This window comes from Harpia harpyja, chromosome 3 (assembly GCF_026419915.1).
Source record: "Harpia harpyja isolate bHarHar1 chromosome 3, bHarHar1 primary haplotype, whole genome shotgun sequence".
Lineage (NCBI taxonomy): Eukaryota > Metazoa > Chordata > Aves > Accipitriformes > Accipitridae > Harpia > Harpia harpyja.
Window position 1 is genome coordinate 2,860,052 of NC_068942.1, and position 16,124 is coordinate 2,876,175.

Consider the following 16,124-nt stretch of genomic DNA (forward strand, 5'->3'; position numbering starts at 1 on the left):
ATGGGAATAAAGATGATAGTCCAGTGAAATGTGGGTAGATTTGTTTGGCTAGACATTGCCTTGTCACCAAACAGATCACTGACTAACTGCAACCACGAAGATTCATGAAGCCTCAATGACATGTGAAAGAACCAGAAAGAGTTATTCCATCCAGAAATATTTCATGTTTATTAATAGCTACTTAGTAGGCAATTCTTGCTGCTTATATAGCCTAGTTTATAGCTACATAAGCAATACTCCTCATAGCAGCAGCAGAAGGCAAGCTAATACAACAAATATCAACTAAGCAGTGGCTCTACCTTTTCTTACTACCAAGACATTTCAAGGAAGTAACACAAGTAGGACCCGAGTAGTGAAAAGATATGAGCAGTGACAAAAAGAGGGTATGAAAGAAAACCACTCTCGCGTACTCCATTAGTGCCTGTCAGCTCTTGAAAAGCAGAGACTCAGTCACCATTATGAGGGTAAATAGTCCTTATAAGGATGAATTTTATTAACTCTATTTTACAGCTTTCCTGTTTACAATTATATCCATCTTATTACATAAGCAAGCCTGAAGAAATAGCCCCTTTTTTGTTTGTTTTTTCTTGGTGTATTGTGCAGATCCATAAGGAGATGCTATGATTTAACAAATCTGGTTATGGCAGAGTGTGTGCGTGTCAAGGTGCACGTGTGTGTGGAGGGGGCAGGGGAGAACTGTGGGGGTATCTACTTTTCAGCTTTACTTTGCTGTAGACCTGGGTATCCAGTAACGCCGCCATGGTGGAAAACATTCTTCTTCATGAAATTATTAAGCTAATAGTATCAAAGCAAGTGTTTATTTTCCTACATTGTAGGAACATTAACTGAAATACGGCATTTGCTAACCTATTTTTAACCAAAAATGAGGATGGTCTAACATTCCTTGAACAATACCGTGGAGGCAAAGCATGGAGCAAAAATCTAGGCAGAGTACTGTAACAGAAAGAAGTGCCAATCACAAATATTTACATAAATTTGTAAAACTACTTTTCAGCTCACCATCAGCTCCTGCTAAGACAACTATTGATCAATATTCTGTCAAGTATAACATAATTCTAGAGATTTATTTTCTTTGTCCCTCACCTTAACCTAAGACCTGCTGAATTTCAATTGAAGTAAATAAATCATCTTTACTTTTTGACCTTTTAAAAAATATTCACTAAGCACATTTTATCTCTATCAAATTTGATGTTCTAAAGGGATTCAGGTGGCTCCACTAGCATACTGACCTTATACAAGTTCTAGGATGACTATGATGTAGAGCACAATACTTTTAGTAGAAATGAACAGTTACCCACCGTCGCACACCGATCATTTGGGTCTAGGTTGAACCTTACATAAGAGGTAGCTCAAACCCGCACTGCTCTAGGAAAGGTCTGCACGATTAGGAAGACAGAATTGGCAGGGACCACATCATTCATCAAGACACGTTCTTCACAAACACAAGTTGCCACTTTACATGGAAACGCTCCTGGAAGATTACGCATCCCTTCCCTCAGCATGTGTGCCTCAGCACACTCCCCTCAACAAATTTCACATCTTCAAAGTAAATGGTGTAAAAACTCTAACCTACGAGGCTCCACTAAGGAAGATCAGAGACAACCCAGTGCCAGAGTCTCAGGTCTCTGCATGAGCACAAACCTTCTCCTCCACCTTCCCGCTGGATTATATGGGTGGGAAATTGATGCAATTCACGGTAAAATCATTAAACACTGAAAGAATGTGGCCAACTCAGTGGCCGTCGCTGTGCTGGGATAAGGATGGTGCCACCACTGCTCAGCTCCCTGGTTGCCACCATTCACAGCTTACACCGAGGACATCGAGTATGCGCTCGTCAGTCTCCACCAAATCGAGCCACAACTGGGCACTACCAACACAGGGAGTTGTTGCTCTGTGAGAGCGGACAAAATCTTGTCCTAACTTATGCAGCTGGGCCTGGGGTGCAGAGATTAGAATCAAGTTCTCCGGAAATCTGGAGAGGTTAAAATAGAAGATTTGCATCTCCACATATTGCAGTTCTGACAGCCATACCTTCCAAACTGCCTCAGAGAGGGCTGTTCTAAACTATTCTTCTGGCACTTGCTTGTATCACCAGTTTTCACTTTTAGAGAGATTTAATATACCTCAGATAATTAATAACAATTTTTTTTTTAACTTTACCACTGACTGTGTTGCTATTCCCCAGATCTCTCTCAATCACCAGACCAGTCCACCTGTGAGGGCAAATGAATGTTTCCCCACCAGCCTGAGCCATCTGTATTGAATGTGCCAATACTTGCACCGAACATCAGAGCAGCTAGGATCTTCACTGCAGTCATTCTCCAGAGACCTCAAACCAAAAGGTAACAGGGAACTTACTATAAATCTAGGTTTTCTAATTCATATAAAAACATATAAGCAATGTGTCAAAAGCCAGCTATTTTTAAATGGTTTAATCATAAAATCAAATGTCAAATATTAACTGTTCAAGCCATTCATCACTGTAGCTCTGTATAACTGTCTTGTCTTAAATTAGTAGGGAAACTGTCTGGAATAGATGCTGCAGTTTTAAGACTAATAGTTTTCACCTTCCAAAAAAAGTCAGGGCTTGTGCTCACCCAGAAATCCAATTAGTCACCCAAATGCGATAGGACAAGCAGTAACAGTTTTAAGCTAAAATAGGGCAGTTTAGACTAGATAGAAGGAAGAAACGTTTTACGATGAGGGTGGTGAAACACTGGCCCAGGTTGCCCAGAGAGGTGGTAGATGCCCCATTCCTGGAAACACTCAAGGTCAGGTTGGACGGGGCTCTGAGCAACGTGATCTAGTTGAAGATGTCTCCGCTCATTGCAGGAGGGTTGGACTAGATGACCTTGAAAGGTCCCTTCCAACCCAAACTATTCTACGATTCTATGAAATACTGCAGAACTTCTGATTTACTCAAATTTTGAAAAGCAAACAAAAAACAGCAACAAAAGAGAAACCAACAAGAACATAGAGGCATGGGCTTACATTCCCTAAGCCAGTCTGAGCTGCCCACTGTGCGGATCCGAGCTGACAGAAGCAAGTGCTTAAGGATGTACAAACACAACTCGCTACAATAGCTAAAATGCCCAGAGGTGGTTCTTGAGAATATGTTCTTGGGTTTGGCATGGCCACCAAAGGGTGTTGTTCATTGCAAATGGTTTTCTCTGGCTGAGTTTACATTAGCTCTTAACAGCATTATGATGGCACTGTGCCACTTCTATATTCTTCTTTGTTCCAAATCTGTTCAGTTCTCAGCAGAAGCAACAGCAGCCAAAGCACCACTACAGCATCTAAGAAGCTTTGGAGAAATCTTGCTGGTCACCCCTTTTTTAATCATGATGGAATTAGAGAGAGACTGAGGAGTTACCATAAAACACTTACAACTTGGCAATATCCTCTGTGCACCAATCTTTCTTGTGGCTGCTCTAGGTTGACGGGGACCTGAATATCTGACCTTCTAGTGAAGGCACTCAGCATGATCTGAGACACTCAGATGTTGTGCATTCGGACAGTACCTTTCTTACTCACCTCTTACATGAGCCAAGTAACAATTGCTGGAAGTTCAAAGCCTCCTTACAGGCATTGCACTCTGAACATGCATGTGAATACTCCCAGATTCATCACTGCTTCGTTCCTGGTTTTACACCTGCATTAATTAACTGAAACCACGAGAGCTCCAGCATATCCCGTTGGTGTAACACAGAGGAGAGTTACACTCATAACTTCTATTATTGTCAGTGGTAGTTACGTATACGTGCTGGGCAGAGAGGAGCAGCTGTCCTCTAATAAGGCGCTACTCGTGACAAATATAATACCGACGTGGGACCCACATAATTGTCCTTATAAGCACACTGCAAAGCAAGAATGACTGCAAATGCCAGGAACCAGACAAAAACCACAACATTCTCCCCCCACTTTTTTTATTTCAATTCGCAAAGAACAGCACATTTCTGCAGCAAATAGAGCTTACTAAACCAGCTGCCTTTTGTTATTGTCCTTATGCCTATCTGTGATATTATACAACAGATACCACTTTACTGGTGTCCATAAATAACTTTTATTATGCATCTGAAAAAGCACAGTTTAGCACGACGCAGGACACCATCTCTTCCAGCGGTTGAGGCCACTGAAAAAGCACAGTTTAGCACGATGCAGGACACCATCTCTTCCAGCGGTCGAGGCCAACAACTTTCTTCTGTACCTGACATTATGACCCTACCCCCGGGTGACAGCGTTCATTTAAAACAAAGAAAGAAAGAAAAAAAAAAAAAAAAAAAAAAGACTGTACCAGGCAGCAGCCCCTGTAAATATTCTGAGAGGCTGCCAGGACCAGAAACAGGCATTACTAGGTATATTGCTGAATCCAGCCCCAGTTTGTTGTGGTTTTCCCTCTGCAAGTACCAAATTTACTGCCAGCTCCACACTCAGGAAAGCCAGTCTGATAAAATCCAAGACAATGAACTCTGTTTTCAGGATACACTGAAGCCCATGTCTTATGTTAACACTACCAGTGCCATCATCTGGCTTGTTACCAGCTGCTGTCACTGCCTGTGACTGCTACTAGTGTCAAAGAAAATAAAAGCTAACTGGCCTCAAGGGCATCAGGTGGGTGTGGCCACGAACTTAAATTAAAAAAAAAAAAAAAAGAAAGAAAAAAGGGAAAATCAACTTTATAGATAATGGCAAAAATAACATCCATATTTTCCATTCTTTTCTTCAGACAAGCCCCTCATTCTTTCGCATTCCTTTAGCTGCTAATGTTTTCATTTGTTTTACTGTCATTTGCTCTGCCAGTTTGAACAGTGATGTCATGACATATGACTGCCTGATATTCAGTGGTACTCACAGCACCTTTGTCACTGGTGGCTCAAGTGCACAATGAACAGTATCTTGAGTTTAATGTATTTGTGGCTTTGTGAAGGCAGCAATGACACACAAGGGGCTTTTTTCTCCTTTTGTTTCTGTGCTCTGTAATAGAACAGCCTGCCACAGAGGCTGTGACCAGAGAATAATGAAAAATGCTGGGCCATTGTTGGTCACAGCAAAAATTTGCAAACTTCACAATTTGCTTAATTATTGAAGAATGGCTTTTCAAAGATCCATGCATTGTTCTAAAGAGACATCGTAGCATCTATCTTCCTTTCCTCACAAAAGCTTTTTATCTTCAAAGGAGGAGAATATACTTGTTAAGGGCCAATTAGTAGTCCATCTATGAAGAAGTTTAAAGGAATTTTTAATTAGTAAATTGACCCATGGTGTGAGTCACCTGGAAAGGAATTACATCATTTCCTAAGACAGTTAAGCTTTCTTACACAAATATGAGTCAATACCCTGGATTCAAGACTCTCTATATCTCAATGCTACCTTGTTCGCACAGACCGATTTCATTCACTACGGCGGGCTCGCTCAGACGGTAAATGTTATTCAAGGTGAACAGGGACAGCCCTCTGACCCTTGTTCTAGGCCTCTAGCACAACTTCCATCCATCCAGAAGAAACGTTACGCACCCTCCTGTACATTCTGCCTAAATCCTAAAGAAAAGAGTTTCACAGCCTATCCTCTCTCCTTTAGTACAAAGATCCTATCAAAGATCAGCAGGCGTAACTATATAATGAAGTAAAGAAAGGTGCAGGCAGAAGAGAGGCTGGAGTTTCATTCCCAATGGAGCAGCAACTCAAAGATCCCTATATAGTCAATGGAAAGAGGCAGCCACCTCCTGAAGGTTGTTCAGAGCCTATTCTTTACATGCTTAAATGAGGTAGCATGCATCTCTCTCCCACCATCGGAAAATGGTCCTGATTTTTGCCTTCTGAAAGGTGACGTGACATATAAACATGACAGGCATCATCATTTCGACATGCCTCTCGGAAATAATAGAATTAACCTCATACGCTGCCTTCAGTACAAAACTCTGCTAATGAGAATTCCTTCATAAGAAAAGAAGGGTGAGGAAAACAGTCTGTTATGGTACGAATATAGATACAATAGACTGTTCCTGTTCCCATTCACATAACTGGTGACTTGCCACTAGAGGTGCAGCCTAACATCCCAACCGAGGGGGGGAAAAAAAAAAAAAAAAAATCAGAAAAAACACCCCAAACCCCGATGTTAGAAAGCTATTACTTCAAACAGCATAGGAAAATCTGAGGTTCATTTATGTCATATAAATGGTACTTTTACTGATTTTAGCAATCAGTACAATAATCAGCATTTCTTATATACACTACATCATTACGTAGGCAGCAGAGAAGCAAGTTTGTGTATAAAAGGTAAATCTGAGCCTCAAATGAAAGACATTTTCAAGGTATCCGGATGTATGTAAACATTTGAGTGGGAATCAGCAGAGCCCTAAACTGATAAACATTTCTTATAAGTTATGTATGAATTAAAATCAAGTTTTTATTAAAAATGCATAAGTATGATCTGTGGTGAATAGAACTATTAGCTATGCATGTTTACTTTTTAGTGGAGACAAATCAGTAATTTTTCTTCTAAATGTCATTTCTATCAGAGGGTTATAGAATGATAAAATGCTGAAACAATTCTCAGATGCCATTCAGCTGGTACACATACATCTGGGGAGAGGAGATAAAATAACAAACTGTGAAATGTTTATTTGCCACAGGGGCAAGAAAATGTCATTTCAACTATTGTGTCCCTTCTACTTTACAAGGCAGGTAGCACTCAACAGCCCCTCTCTTTCACTCACTGTAATAAAAGAATAAATGAAGATTAATCTGGATGACAATAAACTATCTGATGCTTTAAAATTACTGTATTTTCAGCATACTCTTTAAGATCACACATTACTTACAGTGCTCCCTGTCTTCCTCACTCCTATTGGAAGCTACAGAAAATCACTTAAAAACCAAAGCGAGCATAAATTGGTTTTATCCTGTTGATTTTACCATTTTAATTTTTTTTTAGGGGATCTTAAGGGACGTATGCAAAAAAGCTGACATTGCTCTGGTGAAACCAGCTCCTTAGTTTCCTTCTGCAGTCAACAAAGAGACAAATACCTTTCCAAAACAGAATTTCTCAATCTGGAGATCACAGTCATCCTTAAAATCAAAAAGTCCTCAGTCAAATGCCTAGCAAAAATGCAAGAGGGAGGAAAAATGTAAGCAACAAGTACTGTGGATGGCAAAACAGCGTACAATGGGTCTGTGATTTCTTCTCTCCCTGCCCCTCCCAAACAGCCTCCTTAAGCTAAAGGACTGCTTTACTTAAGACACAACTCTAAAGGGCAGTTTAGGGCAAGAAAAAACCAGGCGCTTTCACCTGCCCCCTGAAGGAGTCCCTCTTCTGACTGCAGAGGAGCCTAGAGAGATTATTCTGATTTAGTCAGACCATCAATACTCTTGCCCCCACCGAAATATGAAAAGACTCACTACTGTTATTCTCTGCTAAATGTCACTTAAATTCAGAACCATAAGTAAAAGTCCTGTAGAAATTCAAGATTTCTGACACACCTTTTCTTACAAAATGTCATTGGGCATAGCTGTCTCTTTTGGCACTGCACACCTGGGATAATCTCTTGAGCTCAGTGGAACCGTGGTACCAAAAAGGTTGTCTGGAGTGTATGGGGACACCCAGACAGTTCACCGGGCACTGACAGCAGCCTCCAGAGCAGACATTGCCTGAAAGTCTCCAGTCCCTAAGCTCAGGGAATTTTCTCAAAACTTCATGCTAACAGAAACTAAATGTTGAGACCTTCATCACTGGATGCACCAGGACATTGAGAAGACCTCAAATGGATTTAGATTCTTTCCTGGAACAAGTCACCAAGTACCTGTTTACAAACCTTATCTGCTGCACTTGCATTGTATACGTTCCCACAGCTCAGCCTGGGACACTAAAGTCACTACCAACTCAAAACATTATGTTTCTGCTTTGAACCATTCTGCAATGGAGCCTGTTCCTTTCTGTTGACTACAGAATGAGAGATTTCTCTCCACTGACTACAGACTGACTACAGAGAGTTTTTAGTGTCTTTTAAAAATGCTTACTTAGTGCTTTTTGCAAAGAAACAGAAAAAATAAAAAAAAAAACAAACCAAAACCACACCCTGCTGCTCATCATTCAAGGTGCTAGCTCAAATCTCTGTCAATACAAAATTAATTCCTGCTGTCAAAGATTTGCCTTATGGCTATACAAGAAGAGTAACTTCGCTAGGTATTCTAGGTCCCTATATTCAGGTAGTATATTCAACTCCTCTCAATCTATTTAAACCTTCCCTTCCTACCCATCATCACAGTATCTGAATGTTGAGTCTGCTCACTGAACTCTAAAGAAGTTCAGCTTCAAAACGCAGTGAATTAAACCTGCTATTCAGCCGGTCTGAAATCTCTTACCCCTGTAACTTAAAACAACATACACTGCTTTTCTTGAAGTGTATGATTGGTTATTCACAATTATTATTCATTCACAATTCTATGAAAAATAATACTGTACCATTCATAGTGAACATCAAGCCACTAAAATTAAATGACATAATGGACCGTTACCTCTGACATCCATTTTTGGTATGCATCACTATTTTTGACCTCAAGTTATCACAAAAAAACCCCAGTTTTGTTATGAATCCTCAGCATTTTATCTCAAAAACAGAATAGAAAAAGAGTGTTTACTTTTCTACCAAGGTCTCACTTAAACCTGGAAAGGTTGCTACATATTTCTTTCATAGCAACAAAAGATCTTAGCTCTCTGAATTCATGATCAAGTCCTTGTTTTATTTATTCCCAGCAGCTCCTCAAAATCTACTCCTCAGTGTTATACAATAGCTTTCAAACATACATCTGCTGAAAGTCTGCTATTCACAGGACTGGTTCGTTTTCATTGCCAGTAGGACCACAACGGTTTCGGATACAATGAAACTAAGACTTCCACTTTCTTTCCTATCAAAATCAAAACAAAGCAAGAAGCAGAACTTTAGAGAAGACACAGACACAAGTTGTTGACATAGTCACAATTTCAAAGGCAGTACTTAAATATAAGTACTGTCCAAAACATAGGAACCAATTCTTTCTACTCTCCTTCTAGATTGATAAACCTACAGATCCACAGGCTAAGACCAGCAACATCACTTTCCATTCCAGGTGGAAAGCCCACAACTTTAATTCCCCTTTTGCTAGCAGAAACTGTAGGAACGTGTGCATGTCATCAGAATTTGCCATTGCAGATACTTCTCTCCTAAAGCTGCTATTGAAAACCATTGACAACAGTGACAATGAAACACAATTAAAACACACATGCAAAAAGAAAAAACAACCCTCCCCAAAACCCAGCAATTAAAAGCAAACACCAAAAATTTCCATACCGCTCCCCTATAGCAAAAATGAAAAAAAAAAAAAACCATACTACATACACTAATTAGGTGGTTTGGTGTGCTATTGGAAAGTACCCTGATGATATGCATGGTTTAAAGCCTATATTAACAAAAAGACGTTTCTTATTACATAAAACTGCAGAGTAGCTAATCCAAGGGAGTATCTGGTGTGGATGCCTTCACTTTGCTCTCAGAGGGACCCCAGCTCTAATCTGGCAAACCTCACTCCCTGAAGGTCCAGAGACAATTCAACCTGCAAACTGTTAAAACCCGAGTTTTTCCCCAAGCGAGGATATTCATGGTATTAAACTGTGCTAAACCCAGTAGACAGATTTGTGATATAGACTACAACTTGCTACGATCACCATTCCTAAAGCGTCTGAACGAGCATAAGAATGCTGCTGCTCATGTTTAAAAAAGGCAAACCAAAACTTTACAGGACTGATCGCTAAGGCAGACTTTTTCCTCTAAGAGCCAAGGTCTGTTCTCCGTACTTACACATACTGTCGTTTTATAATGCATGTGAGAATCGGAAGAGAACAGGACGCTCTTCAGTCTTATCTCATGTGTGCAATATAGATTACAGGCATCTCCCGTGACGTCAGAAGAAGTCACAGAAGACATATGGTCTACTGTATTACTTCCCAGTTTGTATGTAATTCATTTCCCTGGTTTGAGTGGTTCCACCACTTTATCTGCCACAGATCTAGTATGTGTCTTCAGGTGCAACAACATAACTAAATATGTGTTTATGGACATTGGTATCACAGGTAAGTAGAGAAGTTAGCTCAGCTGATGCAGTTCTTGAAATAAAGTATGTGAATTTTCTCTTAATTCACATTAGTCATTTGTGGAAAAGCACTGAACAAGGACATTTCCATACAAGCTGTTAGCATTTCAATAATTTTCTTCACTAACTCAAAGCAAAGATGAAGATTGGACCTATGTTAGCAAAAGCAACCAAATCGGGGTGCTTTTGCCATTCTGCTTGGCCACAATGACACACTCGGACAGCGGCTTGGGCCAGACTTGTAACTGGAAGAGTTCAGAAAGAGATACAACTGGGCTGTGTGTCGGTGTGCTTATGCCCCGAACAGTGAGATGTTAGTGAGGAACAGGAGAGACTGCAAACGTTATACATTGATGCCCGTGAAAGATTTTCAGACATTGGAGAGTTTGTGCCCATTATAATACATGCTTCTTTAGAGCACGAGACCGAATGCCCCAGAATCACCAACCGAGCTTTGGGATATACGCAGCTTGTTTACAAATTTTATATAGTTTTCAACACTTAGCTGGAATATCTGAACTGCATTACAATTTACTTCAAAAAAAAAAAAAAAAAAAAAGAGAAAAAGAACAGGCAAAACGTACAAAGAGAATGATTTCAGTAAATTCAGTTGGAAACTGAGGGAAGGCAGCGCAAAGGCTGAATTATCTGTCATCTAATTAGTCTTAGGAGTGTGGCAATCTTTGTCTGATGGATAGAAACAATAAGGCAATGATTTCTGGAGACTTAACGTTTCCTTGTGAAATGTTGTCCTTTCTCATCACTGCACTTAGGAAGAGAGCTGCTGAGTTGAAAACATGCAGAACTTTTTACTGTTTTGCCACTGCTCCAAGTTTTCCCAAGCAGCAATGGTGGACACGTAAAAAGTTTCAAACGGGTTTCCATGGGACTCTTGAAACCTTCTAGAAAGCACAATAATCTTGGCAGTTTCACCTTTGCTGCTCTTGCTACTAAAAAGACTGAGCAACAAGATATTAGTGTTACTGATGTAAGCTATTAATAGAAAAGGAGACACCCAAAAATAAAGAGGTTTAAAGGACAAAACGCAATAACAGAGAATTCTTTCAATGCAACCAGGATAGTTGACATACAACGAAAACCACCAGGGCCCCTAATGCCCGGGGTTCTCTTCAGAAGGACAATGGACACCAGAGACCAAAATTAGCATCTAAAAAAAATGAAAAGATATTTTGAGATAATTAGCTTTGTATACAGAAGGCAATGCCTTGTTCCCAACATCAGCAAAATTAGCTCTTACTTGCTGTTAATTCTTCTCATTGGCTACAAATGCAGAGGAAAATGAGCTGTCAAAGGTTGTTTTCCATAGTACAAATGAGAGCACAAACAGGAAGGTATATGTATGTTAATAAGCAGGGGAGCAATGATCAGCATGCCCTTGAGAGCAGAAACATTCCTTGAGCTTTCTGATAATCTGATGGTGCAGTATGTTGCCTTAGCTATTAAGCATTTAAAATGCATTTATGAAAATAATTCTGCTTGTGCAGGGTCTCTCAAGTTGATGTAGCTCTACTCCTGCACCGGTATTTGAAAAAAAACACCTTTTTCTGTCCATTCGCGACATCTACATCATTTATATATGCGCAATATGCAACAGCTTCTCTAATGAACTGCAGCGGTCCTCAATATTATTTATTGTACAGTGCCTACAAAGACCAATTAGATCACCACACCCTAGCTCTGCAGAGACGGAAGAAAATATTTTCATTAAAAAAATGATAGAAACCTTTCTTTATACAAACTCTTTTTCCTCAAGCAAAAGTCTATATTCTACTTCAAACATGACCGTTTTAAAACTGAAACCCAGGTATCAGTAATAAATAATCTTCACATTAAAAGTTTTATGCAATTTTTTTTAAAGTATGGTTCTCATTGCAGAAATGTTTCCCACGCCCATCTCCTCAGGCCGGATAACTTCATCCTTTGTTTCTGACTTGCATCTGTGGTAACGTGGCTGCTAATTCTAGGATGAATCTTGACAACATTTGCCCCTTTAAGTAGCCTTTACCTGAAAAGTAGTGACAACTGATCAATCACCCATAGGCCTACTTCGGAGAGTTAAGTCCCCTTGATTTAAAACGCATGACCTGGTCCCATCTGATGGTACGTGGCGTGTGAAGGAATGTGACAAGTGATTTTAATAAAGCGCATCATTTTCTCCATTCCCGATTCCTTTTTCTCACGTAAATGATTATTCCTGCTTTGAACCTATCTAAATGTCATTACCTAGGCCAAGCGTTATTCAAAGGCTTGCGCTGCTGCTAGTGCATCCTTTTCTTGCTCAGTAAAAATTTTCAAGCTTGCTTTCAGTTTATGAAAATGTTAAAAGCTCGCTTAAGCTGCTCCAAAATACAGTATTTACTTTTTTTTAACTATATCTATTTGACCCTGTAGTTTACAGCCACTTTTAGAAAGCTTACAGTAACGCTACAATTCTACATTAGCTTACCTGCTCATCCACCTGCTGATACATTCCTACGGGGCGTTTCTGTTGATATTTTTACTATGAGTTTTGCATGTATTTTTGTCACCATGAGTTAGCAAATATGTTTTCCTTCACAGACTTTGAAAACAATCATAATATAACATCTTAGCACATTCCACAGTCATCATAACCTCCTGGTTGTTGAATGTATTAAAAAAAACCCAAAACAAAACAAAAAAAAAAACCACACAAAACCCCACAACCTTTTACCTGTAAAAGATACAATTTAAGCCATTTTTTGTTCCCTTTGCAGCAAAAAAAATGAAAAGTATGCCTCTCAAACTTAAATGGATCTGAAGAACTTCAGTGATTAATTTTATGTTTCCAAATTGCTGGAAAAGGTTACATTCCTACCATTCCACTCAAGATTCACTACTTCTATTCAAGATTCTTTTTTTAGACAGCGTGCATGAATAAATCACATCTAATAAGATACATCCAGCTACAAAGAATCAGATAACTTGGGTGGAGAAGAGCACATACAAATGAAATGTTTTCCAGAACACAAAAGGGTTAAGGGTTGATTACAACCGATAGAAAGACCATGGGCATTTTGAATTTCTGATCTGCTAACACATCTTCCTTTTCCTATGTACTGTTTTACTGATTTTGGTGCCTGAAATCTACTGGGGGTTTTCTGCTGTAGTTCTCTTAGTACCTGTCCGCAGGAGAGGAATTGGCAACAACGCTGGTTGCTATTGATACCGACTCACACTTTCTCGGCAAAACTATTCAGTAAGAGGTAGAGGGATGGAGAAACATGAATTATTTCCTTCCCTGCTATAAGGTTAACTGCTTAACAAAGGTGCTTCCAAGCACCTGTTCTGCCAGCACACGAACCCTTGGTCTAATGAAAATAAGAAATGGGGCACATGCCATTGATAGGTCTCTAGCTGCATATCTCCACATCCGTAGGAATTCTATACCTCAGACATCTGATTTGATAACAATAAAATCACCCACGTATATATTACAGGAAGGGACATTTCTTTAGTTTCTTAACTTTAAGCCCAGACACTTTTAAGGTGCCACAATACCATTGCACAGGCTAACCGTCTTGCTAAGCAGATCTATTTTGGGGCGGTTTCTTTGTTATTGTATCTCGCTGCCTACTTTTTAAACTCGGGTCTACTTTCGCTGGTAGCCGAGCTTACAAGTGCTGCCACATGTCTCCTCTCAAGAGAAGTATAAATATATAATAGTTTCAGTTCCGTAACAACGTAACGACACAATGTTAACGTACAGGGGCCGATAAGTCTGAAAGCAAAAAAAAAAAAAAAAAACAACCAATCCCAAAAGGTAACACAGCTGCAGAAGAGCTCCGGCATCACAACTTCACCCACGCACACCTGTACGGCAAACTGCGAGCCACGCATCCCCCCTGACACGCTCCGCGTCCCTCCATTACAGAAGGCCACCGGCCTGCCAGAGAAAAACCGGCAACCAACTTAAGCCCGCGCTCGGGACCACCGCCGCCCGACTTTCTTCCAACTCCGCCGTGCGCCCACCCGCAGCCTTCCCCGGCCAACCTGCCGCCAAACTACCTGTAACGCAGCCCCCGCTTCCCTCACGCCCCTTTCCCATCCCAGCCCCCCCCCGACCCCCTTTTCCGAGCCCAAACCGCGGGCGCTACACCCCCCCACACCCCCCCCCACGCACTCTGCGGGCAGCGGGGGAGCCGCCCCGCCGCCCCCTCCCGCCTTTTCCCCTCACACACACACATTTCCACACACATTTCCACACACACACACACACACCCCCCCCGGCTCCGCCGCCACTCACCAGCTGCGCGCCGCACACCGCCACCAGCGTGCACCGGCCGCTGCAATAGCCCATGGCTCCCGGCGTCCCGCTCCGCCGTCCCCTCAGGCGGCGGCAGGAGGAGAACACCGCCCGGCCGCCGCCCGCCTCCCGCCTGCCGGCGCGCCCCAGCCCGGGACCCGCATGGGGGCGCGCCCGTTCGTTCGCCCGTTCGCTCGCTCGCCCGCCCGCCCGCTTACTCGCCCGCCCCTAGCCGCGGCCGCAGCGCCCGCCGCCTCGGCGCCCGGCGGCGGCGGGGCCGGCCGCCCCCGCGGAGGGCGGCAGAGCCGGGGGAAGGGCGGCGGCAGGTGCCTGCAGGAGCAGCCGCGCTCTGCCGAGCAGCCCCAGAGGCATCTGGGCTGCAAAGTTTGCCCCCCCTCCCCTTTCAACTCCGCTCGCAAAGCAGCCGGGCTCGCAGCCGGCTGCGGCGAGGGGGGGGGGGGGGGGGGAAGGCGGGGAGGGGAGGAGGGAGGGACGGGGAGGCGAGGCGAGGCAGGCGGCGGTGCTGAGCTCAGTTCACGCTCGGAGAGCGGCTTCCCTCCTGCCCACGGCACGGCCGCTCCCCCACCCTCCCTCCTCCCTCCCTTCCTTCCTCCTCCTCTTCCTCCCAGCCAGCCCCGGCAGTGGAACCCCCCTTCTCCCAGGGGCTCCCCGGAGGGCCGGCCGGCCGGCCGCCGCTTATTGTCCGTGAGGGGGGCGGCTTCACCCTCCCGCGGGCGCCTTTTGTCTCGGCGGGACACCGCTCCGCCCGGGTTCCCCCGCACCGAGCCCGCCGCCCAGGCTCACAGCCCCTCCGCTGGGGAAGCCCGGGGGGGGGGGGGGGGGGGCAGCTCGGCAGGGGCGCGGAGCGCGGCCCGCAGTCCCGGCAGGGCAGCGTGGGGGGGCGGGGGGGGGACACGGAGCCGGCAGAGCGCGGTCCGCGGAGCGGAGCCGGCGCAGCCCCCCCCCCGCGGTGGAGCGCGCTGCTGCCGCCTGCCGGGCCGCGGTCGGCGGTGCAAGGGGGGGGAAAGCAGCCCCGGGCGGTTCTGCCTTTTACGGTCGGCACCGGGGAGAGCTCCCGGAGAGCCCCGGTCCTCCAGCCTGGCCTCCGGTCCGCGCCCGTGACCCTTCCCACCCAGAGCAGAGGGTAGAGGAGGAGGCAGATCAGGAGAGGCTGACTTGGAGGACCGGGAGGGATCCGGAGCAGAGGCCGGGAGCTGCAGGGCGAGGGCTGGAAAAGAAGAAGAGCAGGGAAATCTGGAGAAAAATACTAATTGGTTTCAGGGGGCTGGTTCTGCTCACCATCGTGACGAGGAACGTTTGCACTTAGTGGCGCGGTCCAGCCTTTCTCTGCTATCAAAGACATGGTGAATACGTAAAGTAGGTGGGAAACGGTATGTCAAGTTCTGCTGTGTCAATCCGCCTCCAAAGGCTTTTCCTCGCTGTGTCATCAGCAGCGGTCTTGACATTGCGTTCATACCAGGTCACTTTTTTTGCTGAGCCGCCCATTGACAGAGGTAGTTTTAGCAGTGACAATTAGGAGCTGGAGGAACGCCGCTAGGTTTTCTGAGCACACGTGGATGTTTGTTTGCAGGACAAACATTCTGTGAAACCGGACGCTCTCGGGAAGCTTAGAACCCCATGTAGTTTGCCTCTCACTTTCCGAGCGGGTCTGTCAAAATAGTTGGCAGGCTGTC

General features: G+C 43.7%; 1 protein-coding gene across 1 annotated transcript in view; it reads right to left on the reverse strand.

Annotated features, from left to right (window-relative positions):
* Positions 1-14,860, reverse strand: part of NKAIN2 (sodium/potassium transporting ATPase interacting 2) — a 565,357-nt gene extending 550,497 nt beyond the window's left edge. Inside the window, exon 1 of the mRNA XM_052781168.1 lies at positions 14,431-14,860. Within this exon, the coding sequence (XP_052637128.1) occupies positions 14,431-14,484 (54 nt within the window). The 5' untranslated portion in view covers positions 14,485-14,860. The remainder of the gene's footprint in view (positions 1-14,430) is intronic.
* Positions 14,861-16,124: the final 1,264 nt, after the last annotated feature.